This window comes from Aegilops tauschii, chromosome 2 (genome assembly GCF_002575655.3).
Source record: "Aegilops tauschii subsp. strangulata cultivar AL8/78 chromosome 2, Aet v6.0, whole genome shotgun sequence".
Lineage (NCBI taxonomy): Eukaryota > Viridiplantae > Streptophyta > Magnoliopsida > Poales > Poaceae > Aegilops > Aegilops tauschii.
The window spans coordinates 38,200,770-38,213,326 of record NC_053036.3 but is presented as its reverse complement, the minus strand read 5'-3'; the positions used below and the strand labels follow the sequence as shown (position 1 = coordinate 38,213,326).

The 12,557-nt window shown below is 44.3% G+C and overlaps 1 protein-coding gene across 1 annotated transcript; it reads right to left on the bottom strand.

Annotated features, from left to right (window-relative positions):
* Positions 1–8,358: 8,358 nt before the first annotated feature.
* On the bottom strand, positions 8,359–9,488 carry LOC109752579 (protein STRICTOSIDINE SYNTHASE-LIKE 10-like). The gene is made up of 2 exons (XM_020311481.1): positions 8,938–9,488; positions 8,359–8,839 (listed from the first exon to the last, which is right to left on the bottom strand). Exons 1-2 carry the CDS (start codon positions 9,486–9,488, stop codon positions 8,359–8,361), a joined length of 1,032 nt encoding a protein of 343 aa, XP_020167070.1.
* Between the last annotated feature and the right edge of the window lie 3,069 nt (positions 9,489–12,557).

Sequence of the window (12,557 nt, the reverse complement as noted above, 5' to 3'; positions counted from 1 at the left end):
ACTTCTTCATGATATGCCACCGACACAACTTATGCAGAGTATGTGGGAGGATAGTTTTTAATGCTGCCTTCATCAAAGAACACTGGTCTAAGAAGGCACAAATAGTGTTTTTTATTAAGTTGTTAGTGTGTGTGTAAGATAGGTGGAAGAAATATGAGTGCACCAAACAAACGTAAGTATGCAGGGGTTTTTTTGTACCTGTGAGGATGCAGATTGGCGGCTTGTTGTTCATACACCTCAGAAATGTTTTGAAAACCCACTCGAACGATGGTATTGTCTCATCTCGCATGAGGGCAACAGCAAATATGGTGCTCTGTAGATGATGGTTCACTCCCACGAAGACTCCCAGCGGCATGTGGAATTTGTTAGTTTTATACGTCGTGTCAAATGTAACACAGTCTCCAAAATCTTCATACGATCCTTTGCAACTTGCGTTGGCCCAAAAGACGTTTCTTACACGGTTATCTGCATCAACACCATAATCATAGAAGAACTCTGGGTTTATCTTCTGCATCTTCTCGAACAAATCCAGAAGTTTCTTGACATCATCTTGGGACTTCTCTGGCAAACTTTTGTTTCCTGCATTTTCAAACGCAATGCAAACTCATCTCATCAAACAGGAAATAATTACCGACAGGATGCTCAAGCGATATGTTCTGTGATGTGCTTACTTGTTTACCCAGTCGCGGCTAGTATGTCCCATGTACTACAGACCACCGGACATACGCGACAGCGTTGACATCATCTGAGCATGTGTGTGGTTGTCTAGTTGCATGTATTTCACTAACTGGTCTATCAAAGGATCGTCTTTTTTGTGCGATCTCTTGTGCAAAAGCATCCCGGGGCTTTCCAACATCTTGTGATTGTGGTTGAGTTCAACCATTTCTATCACCAATTTGTCGTCCTTCCTCTTTTTGACTCTAATCTTTGCCTTGCAGTCAATCCTTTTTGATGTCTTCTGATGTTTCCTTTGATAATCTGACACAGTCTGCTTGTGCGTCCCTTCTCTTGAGCAGACAATGTAGGTATTTGTCTTGTGTTGTGCCCTCTGGCGTATGCCAAACCCTGCACATTTTGCATAATTGTTGTAAAAGTCCCATGCCTTGTTATATGTGCTGAACTTCATTCCAGCGGCAGGTATGAGGTTCAGCGGCATGTTTTTATCCTGCATTAAGCGCAATGCTCTATGAGATAATTTGTTCTGTTCTGTTTTTTAAATACAAGGAGTGCATACGAGTTTAAAAAAGCATTGAAGTGTTCCTAAGTTTTCAGAAGAATCCAATGTATTAGATGCTAGGTCAAACCTCACAAGAAATATCAGTGTGCACTGCAATGTTATCTGAATGGACTGCAACTATTATTATTATTTTCAGAACATAAAGTTACATGTGTGTAGAGTCGTTCACCCCATGGTGTTTGCAGCTCGCAGGGTTGTATTGGACATGGCGGGGTTATAACAGATCTGTGTAGTTGAGGATCTCGCGGCGGCAATAGTGAGGAGGATTTGTACCTGCTGTTGACTTTTGACCGAGGCACCGTTGGTGGTCGCTTTGTCGAAGTTGATGCAGCAGCTCTGCTTGGAGCTCTGTTTTTTGGTGCAGCAAGTGGACGCTGAGCTCTATTTTGGGGTGCAGCAGGTGGACGTGGTGGTAATCCAGTGTTGTGACGATGTCTCAGTGGATTGGTTTGAAAATTTTGGAGCGGTGGCACATCATCATCATCTGCTGCAACATCGTGTTCAACTGCATCATCATTGTCTGTTCGGACATGCTGTCCAAACGTAGTGAACTCGTGCTTATACTCTGGGTTGAGAACTGTTATTGAGTCATCTTCATTGTCGTCATCTTCATCCTCTTGTCGGTGAGTGCCCTCCCAGATGAAGGTGACATCGTCGTCATCCTCGACTACCTCTTCTCCCTAGAAAAAATCCTCTTCCGGAGAGTAGTGCACCCTGTTTGTTGTCGTGAAGAATCCTCGAGGAATCTCACGGGTAACCCAGCCAGTATCTCTTTCAGAAGAAGCTTTACTCTTCTGAAAGTTGTTGTTGCCTGGGTTGTCAATTATGCGCGGCATTTTGTATCTGCTGAACGTCATTTCCTGCACACAAAATGGGCGAGCTGCATTGTCAGGCAAAATGAACTGAATCATGCGAACTGCAATGTGTTACAAATGGTATTGCGAAACTAATGCATGCTGACTACATCACCCTGCAATGTGAACTGAAGTAACCGCACTGCATCGTTGTCTGTAATGAACCTACACAAGCGTACTGCATAACCGAGCAAGTTCACTGCATTTTCCCCCACAATGAACCGAAGCAACCGCACTGCATCGTTTTTGTAGGCGTACTGGACTGCGTGTACTGCTTTGTCTGGAATAACTAAACTGATATGGTTGAGGAAGTGTACTGCTTACCTCGTGTTGCAGTGATTTCTTGCGTTTGCAGGAGGAAGTTCTCTTCTCGTCCGTCTGCACAACTTTCGCGTTCGCTGTGCAGTCCACTTGCCCTTCAGAAGTTCATGAGCGGTCTGGACGTTGCTCAAGGTGAACGGAGACGGAGGATTTGCTCTGAAGGTCGTTGCAGACTTAATCCAAGAAGCTGCCGTGGATGAAGGAATCTTGCGCACAGTCCTCCTTGCTCGAATTGGTTTGATGTCGAGGCAACACCAATCCACATCTGATGAAGTACAGCTAATTGCAGGCCCGGAGGGGTTCGATAGCGGCGCTACCGACCTGCTGCCGTGGAAGAAGGCCGATATGCTGGTGGGGGAGGCGTTGCTCGATTGCTGTTGCGGAAGAAGGTCGAGCGGCGATGGGCGGCGGCGCTGCTTGGCCGCTGCCGCGGAAGAAGGCCTTGAGGGGAGGGGCGGCGTCGCTGCCGGCCGCTGCTGCAGAAGAAGACCGGGAGGGGAGGGGCGGTGGCACTCCCAGGCTGCTGCCGTGGGTGAAAGCGGGGAGGGGAGAGGCGGCATTGCTGCCAGGCCGCCGTCGTGGAAGAAGGCTGGCAGGGGAGGGGCGACGGCGCTTCCAGGCCGCTGCCGCGGAAGAAGGCCGGGAGGGGAGGGGCGGCGGCGCTCCCAGGCCGCTGCCGCGGTAGAAGGCCAGGAGGGGAGGGGCGGCGGCGCTCCCAGGCCGCTGCCGCGGTAGAAGGTCGGGAGGGGAGGGGCGGCGGCGATCTGGTGGGGGATGTGCAGAATAAGGCTGGTGTTATTAGAATAAGACTCTTAAGGGGTGTGATCATAATAGACCCACCCTATATATTTAACATGAAATGATACAATCCTTATTCCCCGCATGCCTTCGGTGGCAGACGATGTACGTTGTTTCTAAATCTTTCACCGGCGACAATTATACCTAATATGTTTGGAAACTGATCAGGTAGCAGACCCGTTAAGCAATCTTGTTTGGAAACTGGCTGGCGGGTGTAAATGTGCCATCTAAGGCTCAAAGACGGGCGACGCTATATATATGTTTTATATTTTACTTGAAGTGTTGTAATGGTCTAATTTTAAAGAAAAATGTATTTCCAACCTTTTACAGGGTTGTCCACATAGCCATGCATTGGATCCATATGTGGTATTAACTTCAGCATTTGGAGACGGCACAGTCTCTGGTTATCGAGTGCAACCATATAACACATTGTTTGTTCAACCAATAAAAATGTTGGTTCAGCAATAGAATTTGTGAGGCATGAGTGCCGCATGTAACCTTTTTTTATTGTCCTACTTCTTGTGTTTGAAATGTTTGTCTCTATGTGAGAATTGAAATTTTTCAATGAAGATGACCGTGTGCATCATTCAATGCAGAGACTGGGCGATATCCTCATCTTGAAGAGAAAGATAACTATTATTATTCAGCTTCTCTCTTACAAAATCGATAAGAAGCATATGCACTTTTATAACTTGACAAAACCCATAATAGTATGTAAATAGTTCATCACCACTATGTTATTTCTTTTGGCATGCAGCCTATCCACCTTAGCACAGCTGTCAGATAAGCATTTTTTGATTGACTTACATATGGGACCAACCACTACAATGCCCCTGCCGTTAAGCATCAGTTACTTGCTCACCACCACAACCTGGGCGTAACTCACAAGCGTCTCTCTTCCTAATTCAGTGCCTCGCAAAGTAAACACATCCAACACTTCTCCCTGCAGATTTTCCCCTTTTCTATGGTGGCCCACGGAGGCGGGCATCCATCTCTGCGTGAGGTGATCCTCTGGCACAATGGGGCTATCCTGCTCCGATCACTGCCTCCGGCACAAGCGCTGGTCCAGGCCACCTCTGCCGCTTATGAGGATTCCCCCTTGTTGGTGTGATGTGTCTGTCGTCGAGCTGGCGTCAGATCCATCCCCGCATGAGGCGCTCCTTCGGCACAATCTGCATGTCCTATGTTTTTCACTGCCTCCGACACGTCAGCCGGTCCAGGTCACCTCCTACCCGTCGTCAGGGGCTCCGTCGACGGCGGCCTCCATCCCGGCCTCACCCTACAACAAGTCTCTGACAAGTACATCGACCTCAACCACAACTTTGTCCAGGGGCACCACGAGTGGCTGGTACATCGTCGTTCTTAGGTGCCACAGAGAGTCCAATCACGAAGCACAAATTATTGGTGGGTTCATTTGTTCCTTGATGATTGACTGGTTTTTTTGTTTGGTCAACAGGCAGATGGGTGTATCTGTGTCTGGACTCTGGAGATGCTGATGGTAGCCTTTTTTTGGCAAGTTGAGCTCATGAAGTCCCGCTCATTTGTGTCCGTGGTAGGTTTGCATCAAAGGACAGCTAGCTTCCGGGTACATTGATAGGTTATGTACACTCTGTTCTTCAGTATTTGTTCTGTTTTCAGTATTTCTTCCTTAAAAAAGGGTCACATTAAGTGTAAACAACCGATTGAAATCATCCTCACCTGCATTTTCTTCCAGTCGTAGCATACAGGCTGATCGAGCCAAAAAGAACCCCACTTCAGCCCTTCCGAACCCCATTTCTCCCTTAGTGCGTCCTACACCAGTTTCTCATCTCCCCCACTTAGCTTTACATTATGGCTTTTAAGAAACACAAACGCATATAGGGTTCGAAGTAAATAGCAATGGTAGTTATTAATAACAGGTTCAGATCTTTTCCTTTCATCTCCCTCTCAACTTGATCTGAAATGATTCTCCACCACTATTAAATCCCTTTGTTGAAATTGCTCTGGAGGTCCATCGTTTCGGCTTCAGGTCCATTCATCTCTTTTAATTGAGCTAGGAGAACGATAAGACACCAAACCTGGGGTGCCTGTACATTGCCCCTGGCTGCCAATTCGTAGTTAGAAACATGTATATAATGCAATCATCGTCAGACGCAGCCGCATGCTCGAGTTGGTGTCTCTACCACCAGCATGCACTATGGAATAGTTGTCCATTTTAGTTTTCATCCTTCCATGCTTCCTCTTATCCCTGAGTGTATGGTTTTGAATTTTTCATATTACGCTCTAACTCGAAAGGTGCTCGAAGTTTTGTCAGCAAGGGATCACCACTACTTCGTTGTTTCTAATTAGGTATGTTTCTATTCGCACTCATCTTTTGATTTTCTTATTTACACAGAATGAGCACATGCATCTTTTATTGTGTTAATTTTGTTGTTCACTTGAAACTCCCATCTCTGAATTTAAGTAGTTACATTGGATAAGCATGCAACTCCTGTTTGAAGTAGACAACATGATAATTTGCTCCTGTGGATTCTTCCATGCAAATTTTTTCTTTTAAAATGATTAGCTATAAACTAAATCAACAATCCCTGCTTCCTTTAAGGCAATTTCCGTTTGTATGATTTGCAAAGATGGATAGAGCTGAAAATTCTTCGAGACATCCTATTAGTCCTTCAGTCCCATTGTCTCATGTTTCGTTACTCACAGGTAGGCTGACTATACAGGTTAACCTTTTCAATTATCCTATTTTTTCCCACATGCAGGACAGTGTTAACCACACATGCAAGAATCGCAAGAACTACTCTGCCTTCTTCCTAGAATTAGTTGTATTGTTGCTTAAATCATGAATTAGTGATCACTAGATTGATCAACTTGAATAGTAATTGTAGTTAAGAACACTCTCAATTCACCAATGCATGTCTGTGCATGAATAAAAAGCATATCCTTTGGATAGTTTATACTCTCAGTTTAGAATAGATACTTTTGAAGTATATACTTTTGAAGTATCTGCATAAGTATCAGTTTGGAATTACTTATTTTGGATAGAATGTAATCCAAAAGAGTATTTGTTCCTTTACTATCATCTTTAAGCAACAAATTATTACACCATAGTCCGAAGGCCACAAAGGCACTATACCATCCAACCATGTCCATTTACTACTAGATCCGCTACACATGGACGAAGCTACATATGTCCACCTAAGGCTCAAAGCCGGGTGGCGCTATATATATGTTTTATGTTTTGTATTTGGAACTATCGTCGTGGTTTGATTTTTAAGAAAATTTAAAATTTTCAACCTTTTACAGGGTTATCCACATAGCTATGCATTAGATCCATATGTGGTATTCACTTCAGCATGTGGAGGCGGAAAGTCTCTGGTCATTGAGTGCAACCATATAACACACTGTTTGTTTAACCAATAAAAATGATGGTTTAGTAATAGAATTTGTGAGGCATGAGTGTCGCATGTCATGTTTTTTTATTGTTCTAATCCTTGCGTTTGAAATGTTTCTCTTTATGTGAGAATTGAAATTTTTCAATGAAGATGATTGTGTGCATCACTCAATGCAAAGACCGGGCGATATCCTCATCTTGAAGAGAAAGATAACTATTCATCATTTTCTCTCTTACAAAATCGACAAGAAGCATATGCACTTTTATAACTTTGACAAAACCCATAATAATATGATAAAATGAGTTAGGGTATAGAATTGAGAATTTGATTGTAATTATATTAAAATTGAATCCTTAAACCTAAAGCCTAAACCTCACCAAAGAACAAAAATTGACCAGAAACAAACCACATACTTATTCTGGTTATTTGTTTTCTTTGTTCTCTAAAAACTTTAAATAACTTGCACACAACTTTGCACTCAAATTGCACTTTTTGTAATATGCAAAGAATAAGCATTTAATACTGCAATGTTCACACTCTAATATAACCAGCACACAACTTTTGCACTGATTGTACTTTTTGTAATATGCAATGCAATTTCCGCACTATAGTATAATTAAACACATAATGTATAGTATTTGCGTGTATACATACACACGCAAAAATTACTTTTTTCAGGAAGCATGAATTAGTGGCATTGACATTGCCCTTTTATAAGATGAAAGAAGATACAAATAAATAAAATAAATAATGACAAAATAGTCACACAATTACACATAAATTATGGTTTTTATAAAATTTTAAGAATAAGCATATAATAGTGGGTTCACAAATAAGAAGTTTCTAAGAAAGATTAGGCATTGGTATTACCCTTTAAGAAGAAATAAAATAAAAATTGAAAACTTTCACAAAACTATGCAACGAAACCGCACAGTTTACAATATATGCAAATGATAAACATATAATAGTGCAGTTTGTGCACTCTATTATAATTAACACACATATTATATAGTATTTGTGTGTATGCATTTACACTCATCCAACATCCCAAAAATAACCTTAAAGAAAAAAAACAACTAAAAACAGAAAAGGCAAAGGCAAAAACACATAAAAATGGGTAAAAAACAGGTAACGGGTTTCAAGCTCAATAAGAAAATTGATAGACCTCAAAAAAGGGTAAGTAAAAAATTCAACCCAGAAGCCATGAAACAGCACAAAGCGGAAAAAAGAACAGCACAAATCTTGACAAAAGAATCAACGGTTAGAAAATAGACTGGCCCAAATTTGAAAATCATGCAACTTACATATAAACTGCATTTTACTAACTGGTGGTCAAAAGGATCAGGATAACTTAGTTTACATCTAGTTGACCATAACTACAGGATAAGGTGGTTATTAGGCTATTTGATTCCTTGCTGGAGCGGTTTTTCTTCTGCGGGTTTATCCCTCTATTGTCATTCGATGGAAGACTAAGCGTTCGGCCTTTGTTCGCCAAATAGATCTATTGAACTGAGAGAATTTCGATCCAGCTATTTAACTGGACTTTTGAACGAACTCGGTCTGTATATTTAAGTTTTACGACGTGCATGCACACTCCCACACGATATATACATGCCATCGTCTAATATTGTTTCTGGATTTATGTTAAAAACGAGCTCAATTATGTCCACCAACAAATTAACCTACGACTGACCACATTATGACAATCTTCTAATAAAAAACTAGTAATGTATCTATATAAGAAAAAGACTAGTACGTATAGGATTATTGGTAACTAGGCAACAAGGCCGATATAATCGAGCTCGACGGAGCCGAGCCACAGCTGTCCTTTCCTCTCGGTCACCTCGCTGAGCGTCACGCCCTTGGCCGCCGTCAGCTCCTCGACCTCAACGCCACCGCCGTCGAGCCGGACACCGACCAAGTGCTTCACTGGGGCTGTGGTCGCGCCAGGGCGCCCCTTCTCCTGGTTCAGCGCCACCCAGTAGCCGCCCTTCCCGTCCCGCCGCACGTTGTCTGGGTAGCCCGGCAGGTCGGCGAGCAGCTCGTAGTTGCCAGCCTTTGGTCCCTGGAGATAGTACCTGTGTGCCTGGCACGGCACCGTGTGCGCGACGACGACGTACGTCCTGTCGTGGCTCACCGCGACGCCGTTGGGGTACGGCAAGCCGTCCTTGAGCACGGTGACCTGCTGCTTCAGCGCGTCGTACTTGAGCAGCCTCCCCGTCGCGTCCGCGTTCATCATGATTTCCGTATTAAACCTGCACGGATCAGTAGTTCTAATTTTAGTTTTATTACGATCTTGGTTTTTTACCTGCAGAAGCTATCTGGATTAGTCCTCAGTGTATAATGTACGTACCTTCGTGGATATGTCACGCTGCTGTCGGTGAAGTAAACATCGCCGGTGGCCTGGTCGATGTCGATGCCGTTGACGAAGTTGAACGGGACGCCACCGGCACCGGTGGCCAGCACCTCAGCCTCGCCGCCGTCGGGGCCGACCCTCATGAGCCCCTTGTACGCGTCGGCGATGTAGAGGTCGCCGGACTTGCGGTGGAACGCGAGCCCCAGCGGCCGCCCGCACAGGCTCTCCGTCTCCTCGGACGGCGCCACGGGCACGGTGCACATGGGGAACTTCCTGTAGTTCGCGTGGAAGGCGAAGGTCGTCCAGCCGACGGCGCTGCCGCCCCACTTGAGGACACGGCCGTCGGAGACGCCGGTGTAGGGGCCCTGGCCGCGCGCGTCGAAGGCCAGGCTCTCGGCGCCGGTGACGCCGTTGGGCAGGGGGAGGTGGAGGCTCCACTCCGTCGGGCTGGTCTTTACCTCAGCGGCCGCACACGACGGGACCAGAGAGACGGCGAGAAGAGCGAGCAGGAGAACGAGCCTCCCGCTTGCGGATCCGCGGCGCCCCATGACCATGAGCCGCGGCGCCGGTGGATTCGTGGGAACAAACGCTGCGGCGATGGAGCAGAACGATTTGCGGGTTTGCGTGAGTTCGTTCACGGCAGGTAGCTCGAGATTTAAAGGGCACAATCGCATTGCATCAGGAGTTTGAATTGGAACGGCCATGAGGAAGAGTTGTAACCTTTCTCCTTCTTTTGAGGAGATTCGGAGCTGTAATCGTCAGCGTCACGCGGAGGTAGACAGTTCTACGAGGTGGTGACACGTGTCAGGGATTGGAACCGTCGGTTACTAATCAGATGGACGTAAACGAAGTGCAGGCACGTATCATACTAGAAGCGAACGCGCGCTTTGCCGCGCCGTTTGAATATATCCAAAAATTCTCAAACGAACCTTTATTTGGCTATAACAACACTATGGCACATGATAACATTTAGATTTGACTATTCCTTCTTGAAAACTTCTAGAAGGATGGAGAGCACATCCCACCCATTTTCTTAAAGCAAGCTTTGTTTGCTCTGGATCATTGCCGACACAGACTCCTCGGTCATTCCTCAACAGACAACAGATACGTTCAGAGATGCATCCTAACATACTAACATCTAAGTGGACATTCTCTTCTTAGGCAGATGGCAAAAATAAACATATAAATCGTACCATGAGTCACATATGACTATAACTGTGATATTTTCTCTTTACTAATTATACCCTTTTATCTAAAAAGAAGCGCAATCCATTTGTCACCGCTCTTCGTAGAAACAACACCTTTTGGACAGGACTATGTTGATTAAGATACAGACAACCTTGGTAACAACCAAAAACCTGCTAAAGAAAATAGCATTACCTCCATTATCTAAGTGGACATTCTCTTCTTAGGCAGATGGCAAAAAAAACACCTTTCATAGTAATAATTAGCACTATGCAGTTCCAAGATTATAGTAACATCAACAACAATTTAGGGTGCGTTTGTTTGCAAAGTGTTTTTGTGGTTTTTTGGAAATACCATGGTTTCTGAAAAAACGTTGGTATTAAATACTTTGAGATGTTTGGATGAAGCAAAAATAGAGGTTTTGTAAACTGCAGTATTCCAAAAACTATGGTCTTTTTGCTGTTTCTGAAAAAGATGTCCAGACCTCTTTTTTTCTAAACAGAACAGGGAGAAAGCATCCAAGAGACCCAGGGGTTGCTGTCTACATCAGATAGGGTCAGATGCATGCGGTTGATTTAATGAACATAAGTTGCGACACTATCTTGATCAATCGTGTGCCTTCTGGTTAAACTAATCGAGCCATTTAAGGCTGGCTGATAGATCAGTTAATAGTTGCTAGATTAGGTGATGTTCAGGAGGCAGGGATAGACAGGTCAGTCTGCTACAGATCCTATCATTTAGGCGAGGATTGGTAGGCGCTAATTAGTCCTGCCGTGTAGCTGAGTTAGTTTCAGCTTCATCCAGCGTAACTATGTCAAAACTATCGTAAAATTACGCCTGGCAAACACAGGGGCAGTTTTGGTAAAACTGAGAAAAAACATGGTTTTAAGAAACTACAGTATTCCTTGCCCCACACATCAGAATACTGTGGTTTTCAATTACCACTGATTTTTTGAAAACTGTGTGGCCAAACTAAGCCTTACTAGTTTCTCCAGTGGCAACTATGAAAACAGACTGATTAGGAAACATGAGTTTTTTTCGATAAAGGGCGCTTTTATTATCTCAAAATGTAGCATCAAAGTGATACAAAGCATTAAGAGTATCACCCGGCCTCTGCATAATTAGGATGCACACAGCCAAACACCAATAGTCTGATAAACAGAAAGATAAAAGACCGACAATTCGGCAACAGTAGAGTCCCTAGACCAACACTATGGCTATGTCGAAAGAGATGATGGACCGAGCCGGAGATTATGCTGCCATCCATGTTGGGTAAAAACCTCCGTAACCATCTGCTCCAACAGCGTACACACCGCCTTGAACAGCGGTTTGTACTCCGCTCGTTGTAGCGTACACCACGTACGAAGCGAGTGCGTACAACGGAAAATAACCTGCAAAGGAGAAACAATTTTGTCATTAAAAACAACATCATTTCTACATAGCCAAAGCGACCATAGTAAGGCATACGCTCCCACCCTTATTAGCGTTTTGTACTTATTTGAAATACCGTCCAGCCAATGACCAAAAATATTGGCAACACTTGTGGGCGGATACAAATTTGACGCTATTTGGATGGCTGACCACGTAGAACGTGCAAAATTACAGTGAAAAAAATGGTGTTTAATTGTCTCGTCATGAGTACAAAAACAACACTTCTTACTTCCCGAGCAGTTGCGTCGTGCGAGGTTGTCTTTTGTTAGCACAACTCCCCTACGGAGATACCACATGAATATTTCGACTTTAAGTGGTACCTTCGCTTTCCAATTTTTTTTGTTATTACTCACCGGTACCTCAGAATGCGTGAGTGCACGATACATAGAGTCTACTGTGAAAGACCCCGATATAGTAAGGTTCCAGCGAAACACATCACGACCTTGTGTCAGGATAATCTAATCCAGACGGGACAATAGATTATTTCATGACATAAGTCGGGTGCCAATCAAATATCGCCTGAACGAAATATTTGGCGGGGATGAGCTGAGCACTTGCGCAATAGTATTATTCTTATCGCGTGCAATGTTGTATAAGGCCGGGTATTGTTCTTGGAGACTAGCATCGCCTAGCCAGATGTCTTCCCAAAACGAATCTCCGACCCGTCCTTTATCGCGAAAGACCCAAAGCGAAAGAGATGTTTCTTTGCCGCCATTAAGCCGGCCCAAAAGTGTGAGTCTCCAGGTTTCCAATATACCTAAGACACTGCCTTTTGGCCTATATACTTATTGCGCAACATGGTTTGCCAAACACCATCCTCGGTAAGAAGTTTGAACAACCATTTACTAAGTAGGGCCTCATTCTTGGCCTGCAGGTCATGAATACCGAGGCCGCCCTGGTCTTCGGCCTACAAACCACACTCCATTTGGCCAGCCTATATTTTTTCTTTTCACCATCTCCTTGCCAAAAGAACCTGGACCTAAAATAGTCTAGTCTTTGCG

Bases quoted from the DNA above. Each gene is read 5' to 3' on its own strand.
- LOC109752579 (XM_020311481.1), bottom strand. From the start codon at position 9,488: ATGGGGCGCCGCGGATCCGCAAGCGGGAGGCTCGTTCTCCTGCTCGCT. The intron at 8,840-8,937 runs GTACGTACATTA...TGATCCGTGCAG, and splicing joins AGCGTGACATATCCACGAAG to GTTTAATACGGAAATCATGA.